Source organism: Cydia strobilella, chromosome 6, assembly GCF_947568885.1.
Source record: "Cydia strobilella chromosome 6, ilCydStro3.1, whole genome shotgun sequence".
In the NCBI taxonomy this organism is placed as follows: Eukaryota; Metazoa; Arthropoda; class Insecta; order Lepidoptera; family Tortricidae; genus Cydia; species Cydia strobilella.
Window position 1 is genome coordinate 11,534,220 of NC_086046.1, and position 22,120 is coordinate 11,556,339.

General features: G+C 36.1%; 1 protein-coding gene across 2 annotated transcripts; it reads left to right on the forward strand.

Moving 5' to 3' along the window:
- The first annotated feature begins 498 nt into the window (after positions 1-498).
- Positions 499-16,854, forward strand: LOC134742124 (uncharacterized). 2 transcript variants are annotated; one of them, XM_063675085.1, is made up of 4 exons: positions 499-1,152; positions 12,772-12,849; positions 14,125-14,278; positions 14,927-16,854. In XM_063675085.1, exons 2-4 carry the CDS (start codon positions 12,825-12,827, stop codon positions 15,084-15,086), a joined length of 339 nt encoding a protein of 112 aa, XP_063531155.1. In that variant the 5' UTR covers positions 499-1,152; positions 12,772-12,824; the 3' UTR covers positions 15,087-16,854. The 2 variants fall into 2 exon arrangements, with proteins under 2 accessions (XP_063531155.1, XP_063531156.1); XM_063675086.1 differs by lacking the exon at positions 499-1,152 and adding an exon at positions 9,045-9,063.
- The last annotated feature ends 5,266 nt before the right edge of the window (positions 16,855-22,120 follow it).

Sequence of the window (22,120 nt, forward strand, 5' to 3'; positions counted from 1 at the left end):
AACTATTATCTATTTATTCACATCTGGGTTTGCTTGGTTTACGTCACAGGGGGCGGAACACGTGCATAAAAGCTGCGTAATAACGGGAGGGCCGGATTGGCCGGCTGTGATGTGTGATTCATCATTTTTAGGGTTCCGTACCCAAAGGGTAAAAACGGGACCCTATTACTTTTTTGCCGTTTTTTGCGTAATGGTACCCTTAGTGCGCGAGTCCGACTCACACTTGGCCGGTTTGTAACATCACCAAATGCGACGTTGAATTCCCATCACGTCACCACTTCCTCCTTTTCGGTTTTTTTGATGGTAAGTAAGTAAGTACAGTCACCTGCAATAATATGTTACACAACGAAGGCCGCAAAATATCTGACACGATCTTATTTGTAGAGCCATAAGAGCGTGTCACATATTTTTGCGGCATTCGAAGAGTAACATAATTATTGCCGGTGACTGTACTTACATTGAAGAGCAATAAATAACAATGAAAACGTGTCACTGTGTACAGAATTTCATAGGTACTTTTCTATAAGTAACGATAAACTGATGCCGACGTCCTTATTGCAAAAACTAGTGTGAAATTAGTACTAGCTATATTTTAGCTAGTATTCTTTGAAGTTGTACTTCTATAACGAAATTACGATTACGGGACAATTTATATGGTACTTACCTAATAATTCAAATGTCAGTTTCTTTTAATTTTCTATACAAAAGTAGGTGTTTTATTCTATTTCGCCAATTCGTTAATGTTGGCTAATGCATGTTTGGTAATGTGGTGGCCGTAATAACTTTATCGAATCTGTTTGGTACCTAATAATTATAACAATTGGTGCCATAGCAGATTTAGGTAAGTAGGTACCTATCTATACTTAACGTTTTCACAGGCACCTAAATGTAGGTCCAATACCTAACTTTTATATGAAACCCCAGACTTGAAGTTTAACAGCGTTACGCGGCATCTCGGTAACTGCGGGCGCCGGCACCGGCACCAGTGAGAGACGCGCCGCGGAGCGCTGCGCATGGCTGCCACCACCAGCCACACTATGTTCCTCAATCCACACCACACAGAACATAACAAACTGTGCCAAACTTTGTGTTAACCTAATCTTATAACAGTAGTTTGAAAGTGAAAGTGCCGCCTGATCTCCGTAAGTTTATGTAAGTACGAGAATGAACCACCGTGATTTAATTGATTAGGCACAGGAATCACAGGATAAATAAAAAATGTGATATAATTTGAAGTAGTAATGATTATTGATACAATCATTTATGTCAATGATACAATGATAAGAAATTCGCGGTAGGCTAGGCATACGATACCTTTGAATAAAACAAAATATTGTTATCAGTGATTAATTTCGTTTTTTTTAAATTGCTCGGTACATGCAATGTTAATTAAATGTTAAGCACTTAATTACTAGAAATCTAGACTTATACCAGGTAGGTACCTGTATAAAGATAAGCAAACAATACCGTCAGTCACTGGGGAGTGGGGATGTACCTTTATAATAATTGTTTCGCTATCTTCTACTTCTTCGTTGCCTTTCTAGGCTAATCTCTGCAATAAAAAGGTACACTTGCAGGTACTTTGCATGAAGTGTGTTATTTAGATAAAAATAATAAAGTGATAATAAAAATAATTGTATTAATTATAAATCTTACATATTGCCAGGCAAATGGAATTCTTATAATAAATTGCGATTGTTTATGATACCTTCTTAATGTTAAGTATCTGTCGGACGTCTAATGGGGTTATTCATCCATTATCGCAAGCAAATTCCTATATACATATTGTCTACCGACTGAAATTGGATTCTTCTACCGTAAACATAATAAATACACACCTTAGTGTTACACGTTACTTATAACGTCATCAATAATTTCATTTATAAGTACCTACATAATAATATATATAAGTAAACGATATTTAGGACAGTAGATTAGGCAAACGGGTACGTAGATACGGGAAGCTGACTAAATTTAAGATCCATATCATTCCCACGTCCCTAATTATACACCCAAAAACGATAAACCAGGTAGGTACCGTATTGCATGGATTCATTAACATAGAGACTGGCGTAAAAATTGTACCTGGCGTCACAACATGCACAATAGAGTTGTCAGTAACAGTAGAATTGAATACGTAGAATCATGTTATTGGTATGCGAACTGCTTAGTACGGTCGTCGTTTTGACGTCGCGTCGTCAGTATCAAAGGTTCCTCGCGCGATAGAGTCGAAAATGGCTCATTCGCTACCTTTGATCGTGCCTCGTGATCACGTTCACCTTTAAGTCTCAACAATAAATAAAACCGGCCAAGTGCGAGTCGGACTCGCGTTCCAAGGGTTCCGTACATTACACAATTTTAAACAATGTATTTTTTATGTGAAACGTGAGTTTTTAAAAACCCGTAGGGTCGGATCAAAAACTAAGTAATTAAGTCCGACTCACGCTTGACTGCACATTTCTAATAGGTTTTCCTGTCATCTATAGGTAAATAACTATTTTGTGTACTTTTTTCTAAAATGTTGATCCAGTAGTTTCAGATATAAAGGGTGGGGGGGGTCATTTTTTAGATATTTTCTTAAATAACTTCTAAACTATTTATTTTAAAATTACAATAAAAATATATTTGGGATTATCAAAATGAGCTCTTTTATTTGATATGGAATACGATATAGTTTAAAAAACTTTATTTTTTAATTTTCGCATTTACCCCCCAAAACTGGCCCCCATGTTGAAAATTCATTTGTTTACGTTACATGTCCGTCTTTGGGTTACAAACTTACATAAGTGTACTTAATTTTGGTTTTGGAGAAAATGGGCTGATCCTATAAGGGTTCCGTTTTTTTCTTTTGGGTACGGAACCCTAAAAACTATTTCTCATCTGATTCTTGCAGGTTTGTTAATGTTTCATTGAATTTTATTGCGAAAGCAAACCACGGTTTGTATCAATTTCTTACGCCGTTAGTCACACTATTTAGGTGCTGACTACGAGTAATATCAGCATTTTAATAAAACGTTTAGAAATTGTATAGATGTGTTTTTATCATATTGCATATTATACATGGCTCACATAGCTAACATAATATCTATTGCCTCTTCGGGCAGTTGCACTAAGACCAAGATGACTCTGCAGCGATTTTTATAGCACAGATGTGCAAGTGTTATTTTAAATGTCAAACTTCTTTAAATGACGTTTTAAAAAAAGTTATCTTGGTCTTACTCTATTACTACACCGTAATTATCTATCCCGATTCCCGAGTAGGCCTGACATTTCTACTCGTTTACACCACATATATTAGTTAATAAGTGTATGCAAGCAACGATTAAAATATTTTTGAGGCGGAAGATAAGAGGGGGCATATTTCGATATAACAAATATGATTCCAACATGTTACAAATCTCAGGGCGCCCTTTTCGCACCAACATATATATTTTATTCACTTAGCACACAGCAGAACAAATGTGAACGTCGTAGTTCATTGCCGTTTTCCGGATACGCATGAAACTTGACCCACATAGGTAGTTGCTAATATGTATTTATTTAACGCATCTTCACTTTAAAACTCAAGGTTAATTGTAAGCATGAAGAAACTGCTTATCGAGCTGCAGGTTTCAACACAATACCTATTCGATAATATTCAGAACGAACCGAACTTCATTAATAAGATATCTGGGAGACAGAGCTCTGCTCGGGTTATTATATGTAATAACTCAAAAATTCTCGTTTTCCCAGAGATTAGACCTAGCTAGATCGATTTTTCGCCCCCGAAAACCCCCATATAGCAAATTTCATCGAAATCGTTAGAGACGTTTCCGAGATCCTCGAAATGTAGATAGATAGATATATACAAGAATTGCTCGTAAAGGTATAAGATAAAAAACCCGGCCAAGTGCGACTCGGACTCGCGCACGAAGGGTTCCGTACCATTACGCAAAAAAACGGCAAAAACTCACGTTTCTTGCATGGCTCCCATGCAAGATCCATCCCACTTAAATATTTATTTTATTCTGTTCTTAGTATTTGTTGTTATAGCGGCAACAGAAATACATCATCTGTGAAAATTTAAACTGTCTAGCTATCACGGTTCATGAGGTATAGCCTGGTGACAGACGGACAGACAGACAGACAGACCGTTTTACCCTTTGGGTACGGAACCTTAAAAACGCCCTCCCCTCTTTTGTTTAGTGTAGAACTGAAATGTGAAAATCGGAATGCAAAATCGAGTAAGTAATATTCAATCTAGGTTTGTAGGTAAATTAGTTTTCGTGACAAATACTCACTAAATAATCATCTTAATTTTGTATTTATAAGTATTATTGCTAAAATATAAGTTACAACCTAATTTATACAGTATAATTAAAATTGTTAAATGAAATGACATGCATAAATTTTTTAAATACTTATAAATGCATACAGGGTGTTTTACGTGGAGTAATGTAGTTAGGCATGCGCCCAGCCGGTCATGACCCCAGTAAAAGTTGCATGGTTTTCGAGTTATCGATGCTGGTAGGTACTAAAAATGTTAAAACAAAGAGGAAAATTCTCAATTTTTTTATTTATTTCGGTAAAAACTCGACTGGGACTGCAACTTTTACTGGGGTCATGTTAGGCTGGTTAGGTTTCTCTTGAGTTGACCTACCTCCGGTGTCACTGTGACGTGGTACTTCTGGGACACCCTGATGTATGTCTACGACGTGATTCATACGTCAAGCAAAGACGTTGTACGTAGGGTTGCCAGATTTTTTTTGAGTAATATGTTATTTAGCGGTTTTAAGTATAGATGTTGACGGGAACCTACTTCCTTCTTCTATTGTCTCTTAGATAACAGTTCTGTCCTTTCGTTTGTCGCTTGTCCTTCCATTCCAACTATGAATTAAATAGAATAGAAACAAACTCAAATCATTATTGTACATCGCAACGTAAGACATATTACAGAGAACAAACATTGTTTATATTTATAACACCTGTATTCATTACCTACCTGTAATGCACAATATTGGTGAATAAATGAAATGAAATGAAACTACAATCAATATACATAATATATATACGTCTTTGCTGATTTTAAGAGGCCGTAGTCGATTTTGGAGCAAAAATTTTAAATTGATAGATTTAGTCGTTGTAATAATACACGTTTTGTTACGTAATATCTAAACAACAAGTATTGGTTTCTATTAGCACGTTTTCTCATCTTGCCTTTTAATAATGAGGTCGCGAGCGTGCGTCACCGGTAATATATCTTCTCTTCAGAAGGGGCAGTTTTTAAAAATTCATCAAAAAATTATGGTGGTAAATTATACAAATTGATGTATAAGAATAGTTTCAGCAAATGTTGTAGATTGTTCAAGTATCCAAATTACGTTGAAATTAAGTCGATTTTCAGAGAAATTGTAACTTGTTTTGAAGTAATTTCTGGAGAAAATTGAATTCGTTTAACTTTCATTTCCTCGAACTCTAAGTCATATAACAAAAATGTAATCTGATAAAGGTCAAGTACAGAATATGATATGTGTAATACAAATTTACCATTTTTAGCAGTCCAAACTTTACGAAATTTACAAATTAGAGCGACAAAATCAGTGCTTTACGCGCGTTTACCTAAACGTCCTTCAGAAAAAAAATTATTACTAATTTAGTGAGTCTGTTTTCAAAAAATTGATCTGATAAAAGGCAAGATAAGAAGGCGTGCTAATAGGAACCAGTACTTGTTATTTCAATTTAGTAACAAAAGGTGTACAATTTCATCGACGAAATGTATCAATTTTACATTTTTGCGACTAAAATCGACACCGGCCTTTAAGTGCACGTGCACTCACCAATTTATTATTCTTCTGCAAAACCTCACCGTTAATCTGAATATTCTAGAAAAAAATGATCATCTTTTTTTTTTTTTTGTTCTTCAATGTAATTGGCTGCAATTACCGAGTTAATAGATACTACCTAACTACAATACTTCTAGTTGTTATTATGTTTTAAAGTACATACATGATTAGGTTAGGCATCTAAGTATAACTAGTGGCACTGTGAGCTGCAGGCCTCGCGAACACCGTGGCTCCGCCATTTTAAAGAATTACCAAAAACTAAATCAATTAAAAAAGTAGAAGAGAAAAGCCGAATATACGAAAGCATTTTTGCCCTAGCTGAAACGGAGACTTCGTTCGCGCGCTCGCTCATTAAGACAAAGAAATCTAAAAAGAACTTGATAATGCTGCCGGCTACTGTTTATATGTACTAGTATATCTGAATTTAATCTCTTGTTCGATCAGTGATAAAGTTGGGTACTGCAGTCTGGTAAAAAAATAATCTAAAGATAATATTCATTATTTTGACGTCAACTGTAATTGAACAGTTTCCTGGAAATGTTTTTTTATGTAACGAATAAGGTAAGTACCCCTATTAACGACCCCCTCGTTAAGAGTTTTTAAAAAAGAGCCTAAAATTAAGCATGACCCAGCGCTGTATAAAACTAGAAATTTTATTACAGTTTGTAAAAACAAACTGTAATAAAAAAATATTTCTAGTTTATATTGCTTGAATAATCAAGTTTACATTTTATTAGTTTCTGGCCTTGTTTTGGACAATTATAAAGTAAAAAATAATTATTAAAACCAAAATGTCGAAATCGCCTATTACCGTGGTAATTGAGCACTGTTACCCAAATACCGTGGATGAGGGTTCCTATTTACGGGGGTGGATAACTCGTCGCATATTTAGTTCCATAGTTATTTTATTTGACGCAGGTGTACTGAAGGACAAAGACATATATATATATATATTGTTCCCTCGGGAGTTATGGATTGTGAAAAAAAGCTATAGATCACGAGTGAGTTATAGCTTTTTTGTTAATTATGTCACTAGTTCATACGAACCTAGTAGGTATTAAATGAGTTTTACTTTGAAAATACTTACGATTTTTTTTGTGAATGTTTAAAAATATTTAATTTCATTAATTTAATAGCCATTTAAAATATTTTTACTCCATTTTCTATCGTGTCTAACCTGCCAAAAATGACAATATGGCGGACAAATGTTTGAAATGTCTTTTCGCTTAAAATTTAGTTTTTTTTTCTTCGCAAATGTGTGAAAAACAAATCATCTGTAATTCGGGGCTTGCGGCTGTCGTGCTCTAAAGATCTCGTTTGCAAAATTAAACTTACACTTATAGTATACTAGCTTTTGCCCGCGATTTCGTCTGCGTGGAATTAGTCATTTAGGTACCTTAATTTTTAAACAAATCTGCTTCTATTACACAATCCAATCCAATTGTAGCAAGGATGGATACAAAATTCATCCTTTTTTTCACCCCCAAATTGGTCCACTATAAATTTCCATCCCATTTTTTACACCCTTTAGGGATGATTTCGGGGATAAAAATTATTCTATATTCTTCCCCACAGCTCAAACTATCCCCATACCAAGTTTCATCTAAATCAGTTCAGCGGTTATTGATTCTTCATATAAATTTCCACCCAGCTTTTCACCCCCTTGAGGGGTAATTCTGGGATAAAAAGTATCCTATGTCCTTCCCCGGGACTCAAACTATCTGTATACCAAATTTCAACTAAATCGGTTCAGCGGTTTAAGCGTGAAGAGGTAACAGACAGACAAACACAATAAAAACAATCGTGATATAATAGAGCTTTTCAGTCGAGTACCGTGTTTGGGCCACGAAGCTTGCTGAGTGGCCTAATGAAGGTACAGAATTGAAAAGCTTGATTATATCACTATTGTATACAATATTTTTTCTACGAGTCATCTGTCAACTTTACTACTATAAAATCTAAATAATTAAAGAAAATTAGGTAAGTATCTCAGTAGTACAAAAGTCATTAACGAGTGCATAATATATAAATAGGTACCACTCATGAAATAGTCGTGGGTTGGTGTCTTTTCCACTGTACCGCGGTGCCACGTGATTGGCCAAATTCATTATAATAGGTGACGTAGTTTTATTTTATTTTATTTTATTATGTTTGCCAACAGGTGTAATACATATATAAACTTCAATATACGCGATATAATCCGTTTTCATAGTTTTATTTCATGAGTAACTATCGCGGTAACCGAAGACAATATCATATATAAACTTATTGAAAACGTGACAATAAAAACAAATTGCTCGAGTATTCACCCACTAACAGGCAAACACAACATGCATATGAAAGTAATTGCTTACATAAATCTTAAACTAAGTAGTTTACAAACCAATTCTTGCTTCCATTATAAGCAGTAAATTTAATCACTAAAATTACATTACATTACATATATTAAGTAGCTAGAAAATCGCAAATCTAAGTTATTTAACAAAGTGCATAGAAATTTTTAAAATAAATGTTTAACGAATTTAAAATTATGAAAATGTTGATACATTATTTCAAAACTAATAATTGGCCTTGAGTTTGTGCAAACAAGTTTTAAATTGGTTATGTGACATTTTTAATAAGTCCACCCTGTTGAGTTTATATAATAAATTGTGCTCTTTACATATTCTTGGTATAATGCTATGAGATCCAACATTGGTTCTATATGTTTTATACGAGAATGGCCCAAAGTTTGCTATCCGAGAGTGCGGGTGAGGAACTATCCAATTGATTGCCTGCAGAAGTTGTAGGCTGTCTAGCGTGCCAGAGACAATTTTATGTAGCAACACCTGGTCAGCGATCCAACGACGGTCCTCGAGGGTTATCATATTAAAATGTTTTAAACACGCATTGTACGAATTTAACATTCGAAGCTTGCCCTGATGTACTGAGAGGAAAAACAGGAAACGTTTTTGTATTTTTTCGATTCTCTCAATGTGACATTTATAGAATGGATTCCAGATCTGTGAACAGTACTCGAGTAAACTACGAACCAAAGCAAAAAAGGCAGTTTTCAGCGCAGAGATACCCTTGAATTGCTTACAATTTTGCCAAATAAAACCGAGGAGTTTATTAGACTGCTTTATAATGTTGTCAAGATGTGTGTTAAAGGACAATTCTTTGTCCAGGGTTACCCCGAGATCTCTTATTTGTGAAACTTCCTGCAAAAAAACATCGTCCACAAAATATACTGTGTTTAAAGGTAATCGTTTTTTCGTGAATTTGATGTGTTTGCACTTCTCTTTGTTTAAAGGTAGTTTATTATCTTTAGACCAATTTGTAATACGTGTCAAGTCGTCTTGGAGCTGCCGAGAGTCTGTTGAATTTTCTATGACTTTGGTTATTTTTAAGTCGTCTGCAAAAAAGGAAAAATTTGAATGATTAATTTCTTTTGCCAGATCGTTTACAAATATCAAAAATAATGTAGGTCCTAAGTGAGATCCCTGAGGCACTCCGGAAGTTGCCTCAAAACTACTGGATTCGTGCCCACAAATTACAACTTTTTGTGATCTAGAATTAAGATAAGAGGAAAACCAATCCAAAAGTTTTCCGTGCACTCCTGTGTTGAAAATTTTACTGATTAGTATGCCATGATTTACTCGATCGAACGCTTTACTTATATCAGTATAAACAGCATCAATTTGAGAACCCTTGTCCAAGGCTTCTGCTAGAGAGGAAACGTGTACTGCTAGATTAGATACGGTGGACATATTTCTACGGAAACCGTGTTGTTCAGGAACAATGAGAGATTTTACGTGGTTGGTCAATACAGAATTTACTAATGACTCAAAAACTTTACCGAGGATAGACAGCAAGGAAATCGGTCGATAATTTTGGACGTCAGTTTTATCACCACCTTTAGAGATAGGAATGACATTCGCTTGCTTCCAAATTAGGGGGAAAACCCCGGTCAAAATAGAAGTATTATAAATAATGTAGAGGGGATATGATAGACTTTTGGCACAGTTTCCGATAAAGACCGCCGATATTTTGTCTGGCCCCGGCCCCTTCTTTTTATCGAGCTTCATGAGTGACGATTCAATTGAGCAAAGGGTAAGAGACAGAAAACTCAAAGTATTAATGTATGGATAACCCTCCGTTGGGGTTTCATCAGAAGTTGGAACGTCATTGTAAACAGTATCGTATACAGAAGAAAAGCTTTCGGCGAATGCTTCGCAAATTAATGCTGGTGACGACAATTTTGATCCTTGAAACACCATTTCGCTTGGCATTGTTCCTTCTGTTTTTTGCTTCGCTCTAATGAAAGACCAAAATGCTTTGATGTTGTTTGTGGATATAGATGACTCAATAGATTTCATATAATTCGAGTAGCAAATCTCTATTTGTTTGTGACAACGTACTCTAGCATCTTTGAAATCTAACTCATCAAGGGGATTTTTAAATCGTTTCCATTTTATTCGCAATTTGTCTTTTTCTTTTATAAGCTTAATTAATTTGTTTGTGTACCACACTGGATAGCGCGTGCTACTTGCTGATTTCATAATAGGTACATGGTTGTTAATGAATTCTTGCAATATCCTATAAAATATAGAAGTCATTTCGTTTACATCGATCGAAGAACCCAAGGTAGAATCCCAATTTATTTGGTTTATTTCAGCATTTATTGACGTATAGTCCGCTTTAAAGAAATTTAATTTATTTGATATTATTTTTCTTAAGCATTTTTTATTATTTTTATTACAGAAAAGTCTATGCTAACATTCAGCGGGGGATGGTACGGGTCTATTTTCGAAAGTGGAGGGGCAATTTGTACTTTTGTGTGTTCATTGGAACTTAATATCAAGTCTAGGTATTTTTCGTCCGCATTTTTGATTACGTTGTATTGGCTCAAGTTATTTAGGGACATGAAATCTGTGAGAAGACTACTCAACCGCTTGAACATGCTTGCAACTGTGCTTTAGTTGACTCTCCTTGGTTCACGATGGGATCCCACGAGATACTGCCCAAATTAAAATCCCCGAGAACCATCGTCGTACCATTTTCGATTAATGCAATTGCATCACTAATTGAATTAAGTTGAGCATTTAGTTTTTCACACGAAACTGGAGGTGGGAAATACAGTGCGCAGATATTTAAATAATGTGCCATGGTGTCCCGATATGAAATTTGAACCCAAATATCCTCGTTACTACTTTCAAGCTCTGACTTTCTTGTCGAATTTAGTCTATTTGAAACCGCTATTAATACGCCACCGCCGTCTCGCTTCGAGCTGCCACTACTACTTCGGTCCCTACGATAAATAATATAATTATTGTTAAGAATTTCCGCGTCAAAAACACTCGTTCAGCCAAGTTTCAGTCAGTACTACAACATCATAATTATAATTCAAGGACGATAAATGCAATTCGCTAAGTTTACCACGAATACTTCTAGTGTTTTGATAATAAACAGTTAATTTAGACATTATTTTATGTAGTGTTGGAAAAAGTATAGACGAGAAAAAAAAATTGGTTTAAGTAGGTATATAAATTTAGATAAGTAGGTTCTTAAAATAAAACTAAACTTTCGTTCAAGCTGACGAACTACTCGCGAAGAGATGACAAAATTTCTGTGTTTTTAATCCAAATAATAGTTGATGAATCATCCTTTCTCAATAATACACGCCCAACTCGCGTCCAAAGGTACTTGTACCCCTTTTCCCGCTTAACTGCACGGGCCTGCGCCTGCAGGGTCCGGTTGTACGCAGAGAGGTGCTCAACGACGTAGACCTGCTGACAATTGCCGGCCACACCAAGATGGGACGAATTAAGTCGTTCAGTTGGATTACCTTTATTAAACTTCATGCAGGCCGCCAGAAGCTTATCGCGCATGAGACGAGATGCCAACTTAACGATAACTGACCTCGGCCTCTGTGACTCTCGATTTACTTTGCCTACTCGTGTACAAGATTGAATATCATTTTCCTGAATTGGACACGAAACAGTGCGTCCTAGCTGCATGACCGTAGTATAGAGGTTTTCACCACTGTGTTCAGGAAGGCATTGTATTTCAATGTTGCTCTCTTTGGCCCGTTGTTCCGACTGAGATATTCTATAGTGACACGTCTACACTTTTGCGCAGTTGCAAGGTTTCTGAACGCAACTCCGCTGTTTCTGAGCGCAATACGACGGTCTCTGAGCGCAGATCCGAAAGCTTGTCCCGCGTGTCGTCGGTTTTGGTAGATATAGCGATAATGTCGGCCTTCATGCTTCCAATTGTGTCCTCAATCTGGGAAAATTTGGTAGACCAACTTTCTATTTGGCTGACTAGCACGTCAAGTCTGGAGTTGAAACTATTCCTTAGGTCACCCATGTCGCGAGTCAGCTGATCAAACTTGGAGTTCGTGTTCTTCATTAGCGCCTCACTGTCAATGCTCACGATCGATGGCAAGTGATCGACGTTGCTGTCTATAGCCCTAGGACTATTAGAGGACGACGACGAACCTTTTTTGGCGTTCTTACAATAGTTGACTAAACCGTTCCGAAAAGCCGTGGCCGTCGTTGGCATCCTTGGCATTGGCAAGACTTTCCGGCCGTCTGTGGCGGTCGTAATAACCCGTCATTGTTGGTCACTGTCAAAATTCACTGTCATGGCAGTAAATTTTTCCACTTTTAATTTGTTTCTTAGCATAATGTATTATACGAGTACATATGTATATAGGAGTACGGAGATATACCTATGATCATAGAAATATAAATATTGATTCTTAGGTCGAGTTGCACCAAACCGTCAGTCACCGTTTTAGTGTTCGCTAAATTTTATTGTATGGGAAGTTTCATATTTCTCTGCTGCTTGACGTTGATCAGTCTGTTAATTGATGTTGGTGCAACTGGCCCTTAATCTTGTAGTAAGATTTTTATTATTTGTTAATTAATGATATAAAAGCTCAACGATAATTATTGTATTTCAGTATCATCATTTCATCATCTTCAATTTCTTCACGGAATCTCTACTTAAAAGAAAATGGATTACGATAACTACGATGGAAGTAAGTAACAAAGTAACTTTAAGTCGATTTTTTAATAGTTCATGATATTATTTTGTGCAACATAACAAAAACATTTAAAAAGGTACCAACCGAATTATAGTTGGTCAAACCACATTGTCAGTAAATAAGAACAAAAAAACTATACGCATCGTTTTCTTTTGGGTGCTAGTACTAGTGTAAGACAAATATAGTATGATTCTCTCTGTCAATGTTTGAAATGAGACAGTCCTTTGACAAACTATATTAAACGGAGGTTACAATGTAGATTTTTGTGTTGGGGATCGCAGAAACTAGATTTTGATTGCATCGTTTGCGTTTAAGCGCATATTTACTGAAGTAAGTACTTACTATGCAGGTGTAAATCGGTACCCAAACAGTTACACACTTTTATTACATATTTGTTATTTATTAGTTGGTATGTTTTAAATCATTAATTTCCACGTCACAATAAATAAAACAGTAAATAACATCCATGCATAGATCGTGATCGGCAACGCAGGCTTCGTCAAGTGGACACAAAAGCAAATCAGCAACAGGCTTCGTCATCGACTTACAAATGATGTAATCCGCAACAGGCTTTGTCTAGCTTAACCACTAAATTAAACTATTTAGGCTATGGTGCCACCCCGGACCGTAGCCGGCCCAAACGTCCCCATGACACTGGCAGCGTTGCCCCGTTGAATTGCCAAGGAGATCTGTTGGACCAGGTACGATCCGGAGCGAGGATCGCAACCCCTATCTCTCAGTCGCCGACCCAATTCCCACACAAACTCCTTAGCCTCCGCACCCCAAGGTCCTGCAGTCTCCACCGCAACTGGTATAAAATCATACATTGGTTCCAAGGCAGAGTACTTCGTATGCTTCTGTTTAGCCGCATACTCCGCAGCTGAACCAGCAGCACCGATGGTGTGACTCAGATGGGACGGGGCAAAGGTGCTAACACACGTTGCGTCCCATAAGAGGCACCGACCCTTCTGCCAAGGAACCAATGTAAGACCATCTGGCCTTTTGCCATCAGCCCGGCTCAAATGGCCCGGTTGTTTTAAATTATATTTGTTAGTAGTAAGTAGTTTAAGATATTTTGCCTGCACTCTAACAGGGTCCATACCTGTTTCAGTACTCTACCTGTTTGTTGTATGTTATTGTTTGTGTTGTTATTCTTTGACTCAAAAACAGCCAATTATCTCTATTTTTTTTACATACGTAAGCTTAAGTGAAAACGTCCACATAGTTTCGTATCTCAGAAATACTAACCGCTACCATTTTTATTTTCAGAGCTGACAACGGCGGAGCCAGGCGTGTCGATGACAGCGCTGGAGGAGGAGATCCCCTCGCTGACGGTGGCGTCCATCATCGGCGTGGCGCTCGTGGTGCTCGTCGCCATCGCCATCGTCTTCGTGCTCGGAGTCCTCATTGACTGCCGACAACAGTGAGTTCTAACATCTTGACCAAATTGACCAGTAATAATATGAAACAATTCCCAAAATAGTCCAAAAAGCTGTAAAAATATAATTCAGTAGTAGGTGTGATACTAAATTAAACAAGTATTATTACTACTTGTTTAATTTAACGTCAATTAGATGCACATACGAGTAGTAATTGGGGTTCGAACTTAGAACTCAAATTAAGAAGCCGCAAGCATTTTTGACATACAATTCTTTTTTCTATAAAATGTAAGGAATCTTAATGGTACCATTATTTCTTTCCTATTTGAAGTTTAATTTTTTTTAACTGATGTTTTGTATTTATTTATTAAACCCATATATTTTTTAAGTTTCCAATTTATTGTGATAAATTGCTCATTTTCTATCTATTTAACTAGATTTAGTCATAAACTTCAACATGTGGAAAATACCCTATTCAGATCGCGCACGCTGGATTTGTTTCATTTTTCAATCTTTCGCTTCGCCCTATATTTTAATTCCTTGATCTTCAAAATCGACAGCCAGTCTTAGAGTAGATACAGATCTCTCATATTAGGTATGGTTTATACTCACAACAGTCACAACCCCATTTGGATATTTTGGGCCGTGTATATTGGGACAATAGCACAGTAATTAAAAAAAAATCATTTCAGACGACTACTAGATGAAAAAATGGGCAAGATGAAACGTGCCAGGAGCTTGCGGGGCAGGCGTGCGCCTGAGCAAGACGCCGACGACGCCAGCATCGTCAACAACGAGGAGACCCCGCCCACCAGCCTGCCGCCCGCTGCCGTGCTTAGAGATGTGCCATGATTACACTGACTTTACGTATTGGATTTTACCGTGACTTTAATGTCCAAACTATATTCTCAGAATAAATAGTCTACAAAATGAATGATCGAGGAAAACTTTTTACAAAAAAAAATCATCGAGTAAATACGTGCCTGCGTAAAGAAAGACAATATTCCAAATAGTATAATTATTTATTTTAGTGAATTTCTTATATGATTGATGAACTAGGTGTTGTCATAAGATGCTGGTAGAAATACACACTAAATGAATAAAGTGACTGCTATATTTTGTATAAATAATTATATAATGCTACCTGTAAATCAGTTTTTATCAGGGATCGGATATCCGGCTGCATACCTATTTATCGAGAATTGTCTAGACAGTAAAGACTAATGGTAATATTTATGAACATCTGTTGACTGACAAGCTGTTGATAATCGTTTGTCCTTATTCCTTGTCCATCATTTTGACAGAAAATTTAGCAGTAGTGGCGTTGGCGAACCAAAATTCAATTAATTAGGGAGTAGAGTCAGACCAAGATAACTCTGCAGCGATTTTTATAGCACAGTCATGCACGTGTTGTTTAAACGTCATAATTTCATAGAAGTTTGACTTTTAAAATAACACTTGCACGAATGCACTTCTGTGCTATAAAAATCGCTGTAGAGTTATCTTGGTCTGACTGTAGTTAATATTGGAGGCGGCTTTTTAACTTAAGTACCTATACAAATTATGTTTGCCCCGATATTCCAGGCTCGCTAAAATGGTATGAGAATGTGATACTTGGCAGATATACTTAGTTTATACTTATAGTTTTAAATATGCATTGCGTATCATAGTTGTAGTAGATAAGGATAGTTTTCCGTCTGTCCAATATCTTGGCCGAATGTGTATTTGAGTCTCACATTTTGCTTAATGAGAAAGTGAGACGCAATGCACATTGGACAAACAAAGTAAAGACAGGTGGAATACCATCCTAATACAAATATGGTAATCCGCAAATTTTTATGAATGGTATCCACAGATTTACTTAATATATACGTTAGATGACGCAAATACCGCGATTTGTATTGAAACCAAGCGTGCCGACTTTTTCATACAAAATTAACGCATAATATAATTTTAGAATTACTTATCTGTGATAGGAAATATGTTCTTGCCTTTGGGGCTCGCAATTTTTGGGCTGTTGCAGTTAATTATCACGCAACGAAGCATTTTTTAAGTATTTACGGACGTCCGGCTGCAACAACCGGCGGCGTGGACTGTAAAGAGCGACGGCCAACCTCGACGATTAGTCGGGGTTCGGACACGCGAAGTAGATGCATTTGCGTCTTCTATGGTATATTTATTATTTCCGTGATGGTATCAGTCGATCAGGTTTGTTTTGAGGATTAAATGTCTGTATGGGACCCATTGTCTTAAAGCAATACATAAGTCACAAATGATGGTCAAAGTGACGAAACGATTCTAACAAATTGGCATTACATCGTGACGTCAGCATGTAACGTCGCTGTTGCTTAGACGCCGTGGAAAACAAGAAAATTACGATTTTATCGGTGAAATTATGTGTTTATATATATTGTTGCTTTACAAAATATTTTTAATAAAATGTAAGGAATCGAATGGTACCATTATTTTTTTCTATTTGGAAGTTAATTTTTTTTAAACTGAAGTCTTGTATTTATTAATTATTCCCATATATTTTTTAAGTTTCCAATTTATTGTGATAAATTGCTCATTTTCTATCTACATATTTAACTAGATTTAGTTATAAAATTCAACATGTATACCTAAATAACCCTATTGTCCTGGGTTCAACTTACTCAACTATAACGTCGTCAGGTCGTCACTAAAGTGAAGGTGTGTATCCCAATATCCAATTCCTGGGTATCAAATTAGTCATATTTGAATTTAAATTTGGATGCTAAAGAAAATGTGATAAATATTTACGTGTAGGTATTTGTAAATTACATTATGTAAGATTTGATGTAGTGTTTGTTATATGAGAAATAAAGAGTGTATACGAATATGTACAAAATAAATATATGTTACACAGTACATCAAAACAAGTTATTTAAGTAAAAAATATCAAACTTGGTAAGCTTGGTCCAGATAATTATTATGATAGCTTGGTACTTGGCAAATATAATTTGTTTCCAAATACAATTGAAATTAACAATAAAAAAACAAGTCCATTATTATTATTCATAGTTCGTGATCAGCAACGCAAGCTTCGTCAAGTCCTTTACAAAAAACAGCTATATATAGGCTTCGTCACGTACTAACAAATGATATAATCCGCAACAGGCTTTGGCCAAGTCCCCACCCCGGACCGTAGCCGAAAAATTTTTGACAAATTAGTCGTAGTTGACAAATTAGTCATTCAGGTAGTATCATTTAAGAAAAAGGACAAATCAGTCCGTGTAAATGAGTTTGAAACACGAGATAAGTAGGTGCCATCTACTCGTGGGTAGGTAGGGCAAACCTTGGCTTATCGGTGATACTTGGTAATTCGGTGATACTGCGTTATTATCTTACGCTAAGCTCACAATGGTGAAATTTAAGCAATTAAATTACTGCCCACCCGATTGCAAGCATCAAAACTGATACCTGCCATCGATTTTATAGCTTGCTCATCATGGTGAGAGCTGTGTAAGATAATAAATGCAGTATCACCGAATTACCAAGTATCACCGATAAGCCAAGAAACAACACAATATAATTAGCTATGTTTTCAAATGCAGACGTGAAACAATAGATAATAATTTACTGTATCTATGACTAGTGTATTGATAATTCGTGTTTTAAGGTGTATTCGGGTAATTTCGGAAATTGACTAATCCGAAAATCATTTAAAAATCACTCTTATTCCGTTGTAAACTGAGTCCCTTTTCGGAAGTATCCGTCACTTTTTAGAGTGTTTTCCTTTAAGTAGATAATAATGTATGATAATGAGAATAGGGTTAAAGAGGGACGCGGATCGATTTTAACTTCCATATCCATACATAATAAGCAAGATTGCCAATCAAGCTAGTCTTTAACCGACTTCATAAAAAGGAGGTTATCCATACTAGACTAGACTTTTCTGTTTTCTACCGAATCTGATTGAATAAGAAATCCAGACCAAGATAAGTCTGCCACGATTATGATAGCACACGCAGTGCAAGTGTTATTTACACGTCATAATTTCATAGAAGTTTGACGTTTAAAATAACACTTGCACTGCGTGTGCTATCAGAATCGTTGCAGATTTATCTAACTTATCTTGGTCTAACTCTAAGTACACATGGAAAGTGAATGGCATAGTTAATTCTTTTTCGTAGATTGTTGTAACATTGACATTATATTTAAATCCACCAAACAATTGAAAATAATAAACTCATACTAAACACAAATCAATATGCAAACAGGGCCTAAGGCAAGTGTACACGCTCGTGGGGGCCTTAGATAAAAATAAATCATTGATTATCTCCAAAATGGAGTTAATTAGAATAATAAAAGAAACCGGGCCTTGAGAAAGTTACTTAATTTAAGTTCAGGAATGCACTCTTGAAATTAACGGATAAACGCATTTCCGATCATGTAGGACATTCTGCATGATGGACAGGTGACTGACCAATATGCATTTGAAGTCGTTACAGTATAAGATCCGACTAACGTAAAAAAATCTACCCTCATATCATGTCATTTATTTCATTTAGTTTAAGGTAAGGTGTCGCGACGTTCTCATAATGAACACCATAGACAAGTAAATATACTAGACTACGACGACAATAGTCTAGAACGCTGCGACAATAGGAATAATGGTAGTGTATGTGGGAGTCGATAGGAGTGCTTGGTCCTACCAAAGATATATATAACTCCGTAATAGATGGATACAGTCTAAGGAAAAAACGTGCCTCGAAAATCACGAAAATTTGATTCTCGATCAGATGGCGCCACTAGTTTTGGCCTACTCTCGTATAGAGGGCGTTGACGGTTTCGTTTGTTATTTATAATTTTAACGCATATCAGTGTAAGAACATGGGTCAAAATCATATAAAAATAATTAATACAAATAAAAAAATCATTTATCCATATTTAATACATTTTAACGTATTTTTATAAATCTTCATTTTTAGTTTTAAAGTATGTCGATAGATGGCAGTGAATTTACAGTGGTTACAAAATTTACTATGACCATAGAGTAACTTGTACTAGAGCGGTACTGTCATAGTAAATTTTGTAACCCCAGTAAATTCACTGCCATCTATCGACATACTTTAAAACTAAAAATGAAGATTTATATAAAAACGATGTAATGTATTTAAATATGGATAAATGATTTTTTTATTTGCATTAATTATTTTTATATGATTTTGACCCATGTTCTTTCACTGGTATGCGTTAAAATTATAAATAACAAACGAAACAGTCAACGCCCTCTATACGAGTGTAGGCCAAAACTAGTGGCGCCATCTGATCGAGAATCAAATTTTCGTGATTTTCGAGGCTCGTTTTTTCCTTAGACTGTATCCATCTATTACGGAGTTATATCTATCTTTGCTATGACAGTACCGCTCTATCTTATTATATCCTCTTTGGTCCTACCTTACAGTCCAGTCGTAGTCTTCTTAATCTGCTTCGTTCATCTGCCTTATGCACCATCTGTGGTTAAAAGGGGTTATATGAAATGACGCATCACTAAGTATTTACCGCTAAGTATGGGATTTCTAATCTCCTTCTATGTCTGTCTCCTTCTATGTATGTTATATGGCATTACAAACTGTTTTTAGACGCCTCGCCGCGAGTCAGGCCCATTGCCTTACTAGCTTACTACCTGCGTGTGGCTACGCGACACTATGATAACTTGAGATAATAGATATAATGGGTCAAGCAAATCTTGTCAGTAGGAAAAGGCGGCAAATTTGAAAAATCGCGGGTTAGCAACACTGTGTTCGAATAATTCCAAAATCGCGTGTCATCTGTGTCTTATCTGTGGAATATGGATCGCCATCTTGTTTGTTTACATTCTGATTCGTTTCTATTTTAAGAGAATTTCTGTTGTTACCATTAAATACCAATATATTAAATAAGATTGTGCAAATGTGCATGAACTTAAGGTGCCTAAAACTTAAGGTGCCTGAGAATGTACATTACACAGTTATGTGACATTCTTTAAGTACAATAGTTTACATGAACAAGTAGCATATTTATTATCTTCAAGCTCCTTCAGTTTCTGAATTGGCGTCAATTATGTTTGCTCTCTGTCTATGTCTTCTAAGTTTATTCAAACAAAATCATATCAAAATGTAAATAGCCCACATATTTGATGTTTAATAAGTCCTGTAATCGTGAGAGGAATAGTTACAGTGATACGCTACCAGTGACTGCTCGGCGGTTGCAGGTACCTGAAATGTAACACCTTTTTAGGGTTCCGTATCTCAAAAGGAAAAAAACGGAACCCTTATAGGATCACTCGTGCATCTGTCTGTCTGTCCGTCTGTCACAGCCTATTTTCTCCGAAACTACTGGACCAATTAAGTTGAAATTTGGTGTACATATGTAAGTTTGTGACCCAAAGACGAACATGTAACGTAAACAAATGAATTTTAAACATAGGGGCGACTCTTGGGGGGTAAATGAGAAAATTAAAAAATAAAGTTTTTCAAACTATATCGTGTTACATATCAAATGAAAGAGCTCATTGTAAGAAACTCAAATATATTTTTTTTATAATTTTAGAATAAACAGTTTAGAAGTTATTCAAGAAAAAAGACAAATAATGGACATTCCCCCCCTTTATCTCCGAAACTACTGGGTCTAAAATTTTGAAAAAAATACACAAAATAGGTCTTTACCTATGGATCACGTCATTTTAGTCTACGGAATAAACTTAGTTGAAAGTATTATTTTTTCACCTCAGCAGCTCGAACAAGCCTACTTTCGTCACTCCCTGGAGTGAAGTGAAACAAAGTAGCTTTTTAATTTGGTGAAGGCCATGAACTGCCACTTCATACTTCGGGGTCTATTACAAATTCGAAATACAGTTTAACCTTTACTATGTTCTCACTACTGAGGTGAAAAATTATATGTGTCACACGAGAGCAAAGTTATTTTACATCTCGTGTTTTTGAGTCCCTCGCTACGCTCGAGATTCTAACTTAGAATCACTCGCTTCGCTCGTGATTCAATTATAGACTCTTTCGCTTTCTCGGGACTCAAAATCAACACTCGCAAGATAAACCAACTTTTCTCTCTTGTTGCACAAATACCTAACTATTTTGTCTCGTAGAAAAAGTATTGTATACAATAGTGATATAATCAAGCTTTTCAATCTCGTACCTTACTTAAGCAACTCAGCAAGCTTTGTTGCTTAAACACGGTACTCTATTATATCACGATTGTATAAAATACTATTTCACCTCAGCAGCTCGAACAAGCCTACTTTCGTCACTCCAGGGAGTGACGAAAGTGCGACTTTCCCCACTCCAGGGAGTGAAACAAAGTAGCTTTTTAATTTAGTGAATGCCATGAACTGCAACTTCATACTTCTATTACAGTTTTTTTTCTGTATTGTCTGTGTAATTCGAAATATATTTTAACCTGTAATATGTTCTCACTACTGAGGTGAAAAATTATATGTGTCACACGAGAGCAAAGTTATTTTACATCTCGTGTTTTTGAGTCCCTCGCTACGCTCAAGATTCTAACAATGTTTCGCTTTCTCGGGACTCAAAATCAACACACAAGAAAAACCAACTTTCCGCTCTTGTTGCACAAATAACTATTGCACTGGTCAGGCGTATCTTTGTTATCTCAAGGTAACAGATATAAGTACGTCTGACACGGCAGTACTATAAACCGTCAATATACCGTTGAATGTCGTTTGAACTATTTTGTCTCTTCCTTTTTGCTAACAACGTGAAAGGGATAGAGGGAACAGAATCCAAGTATTTCGAACTGGTATTAGGCCGCGCACGTTGAAGTGACATTCGAATGTATAATATTTAGGTCACTTGAATGTCATTTTGTCTCGCTCACTGCACCTTGCACCTTCCACCTTGTTGGTGCTG

Excerpts from the sequence above, each read along its gene's own strand:
- LOC134742124 (XM_063675085.1), top strand. The coding sequence starts at position 12,825 with ATGGATTACGATAACTACGATGGAA. Across the intron at positions 12,850-14,124 it reads TTACGATAACTACGATGGAA|AGCTGACAACGGCGGAGCCA; the intron begins GTAAGTAACAAA and ends TTTTATTTTCAG. Across the intron at positions 14,279-14,926 it reads CTCATTGACTGCCGACAACA|ACGACTACTAGATGAAAAAA; the intron begins GTGAGTTCTAAC and ends AAATCATTTCAG.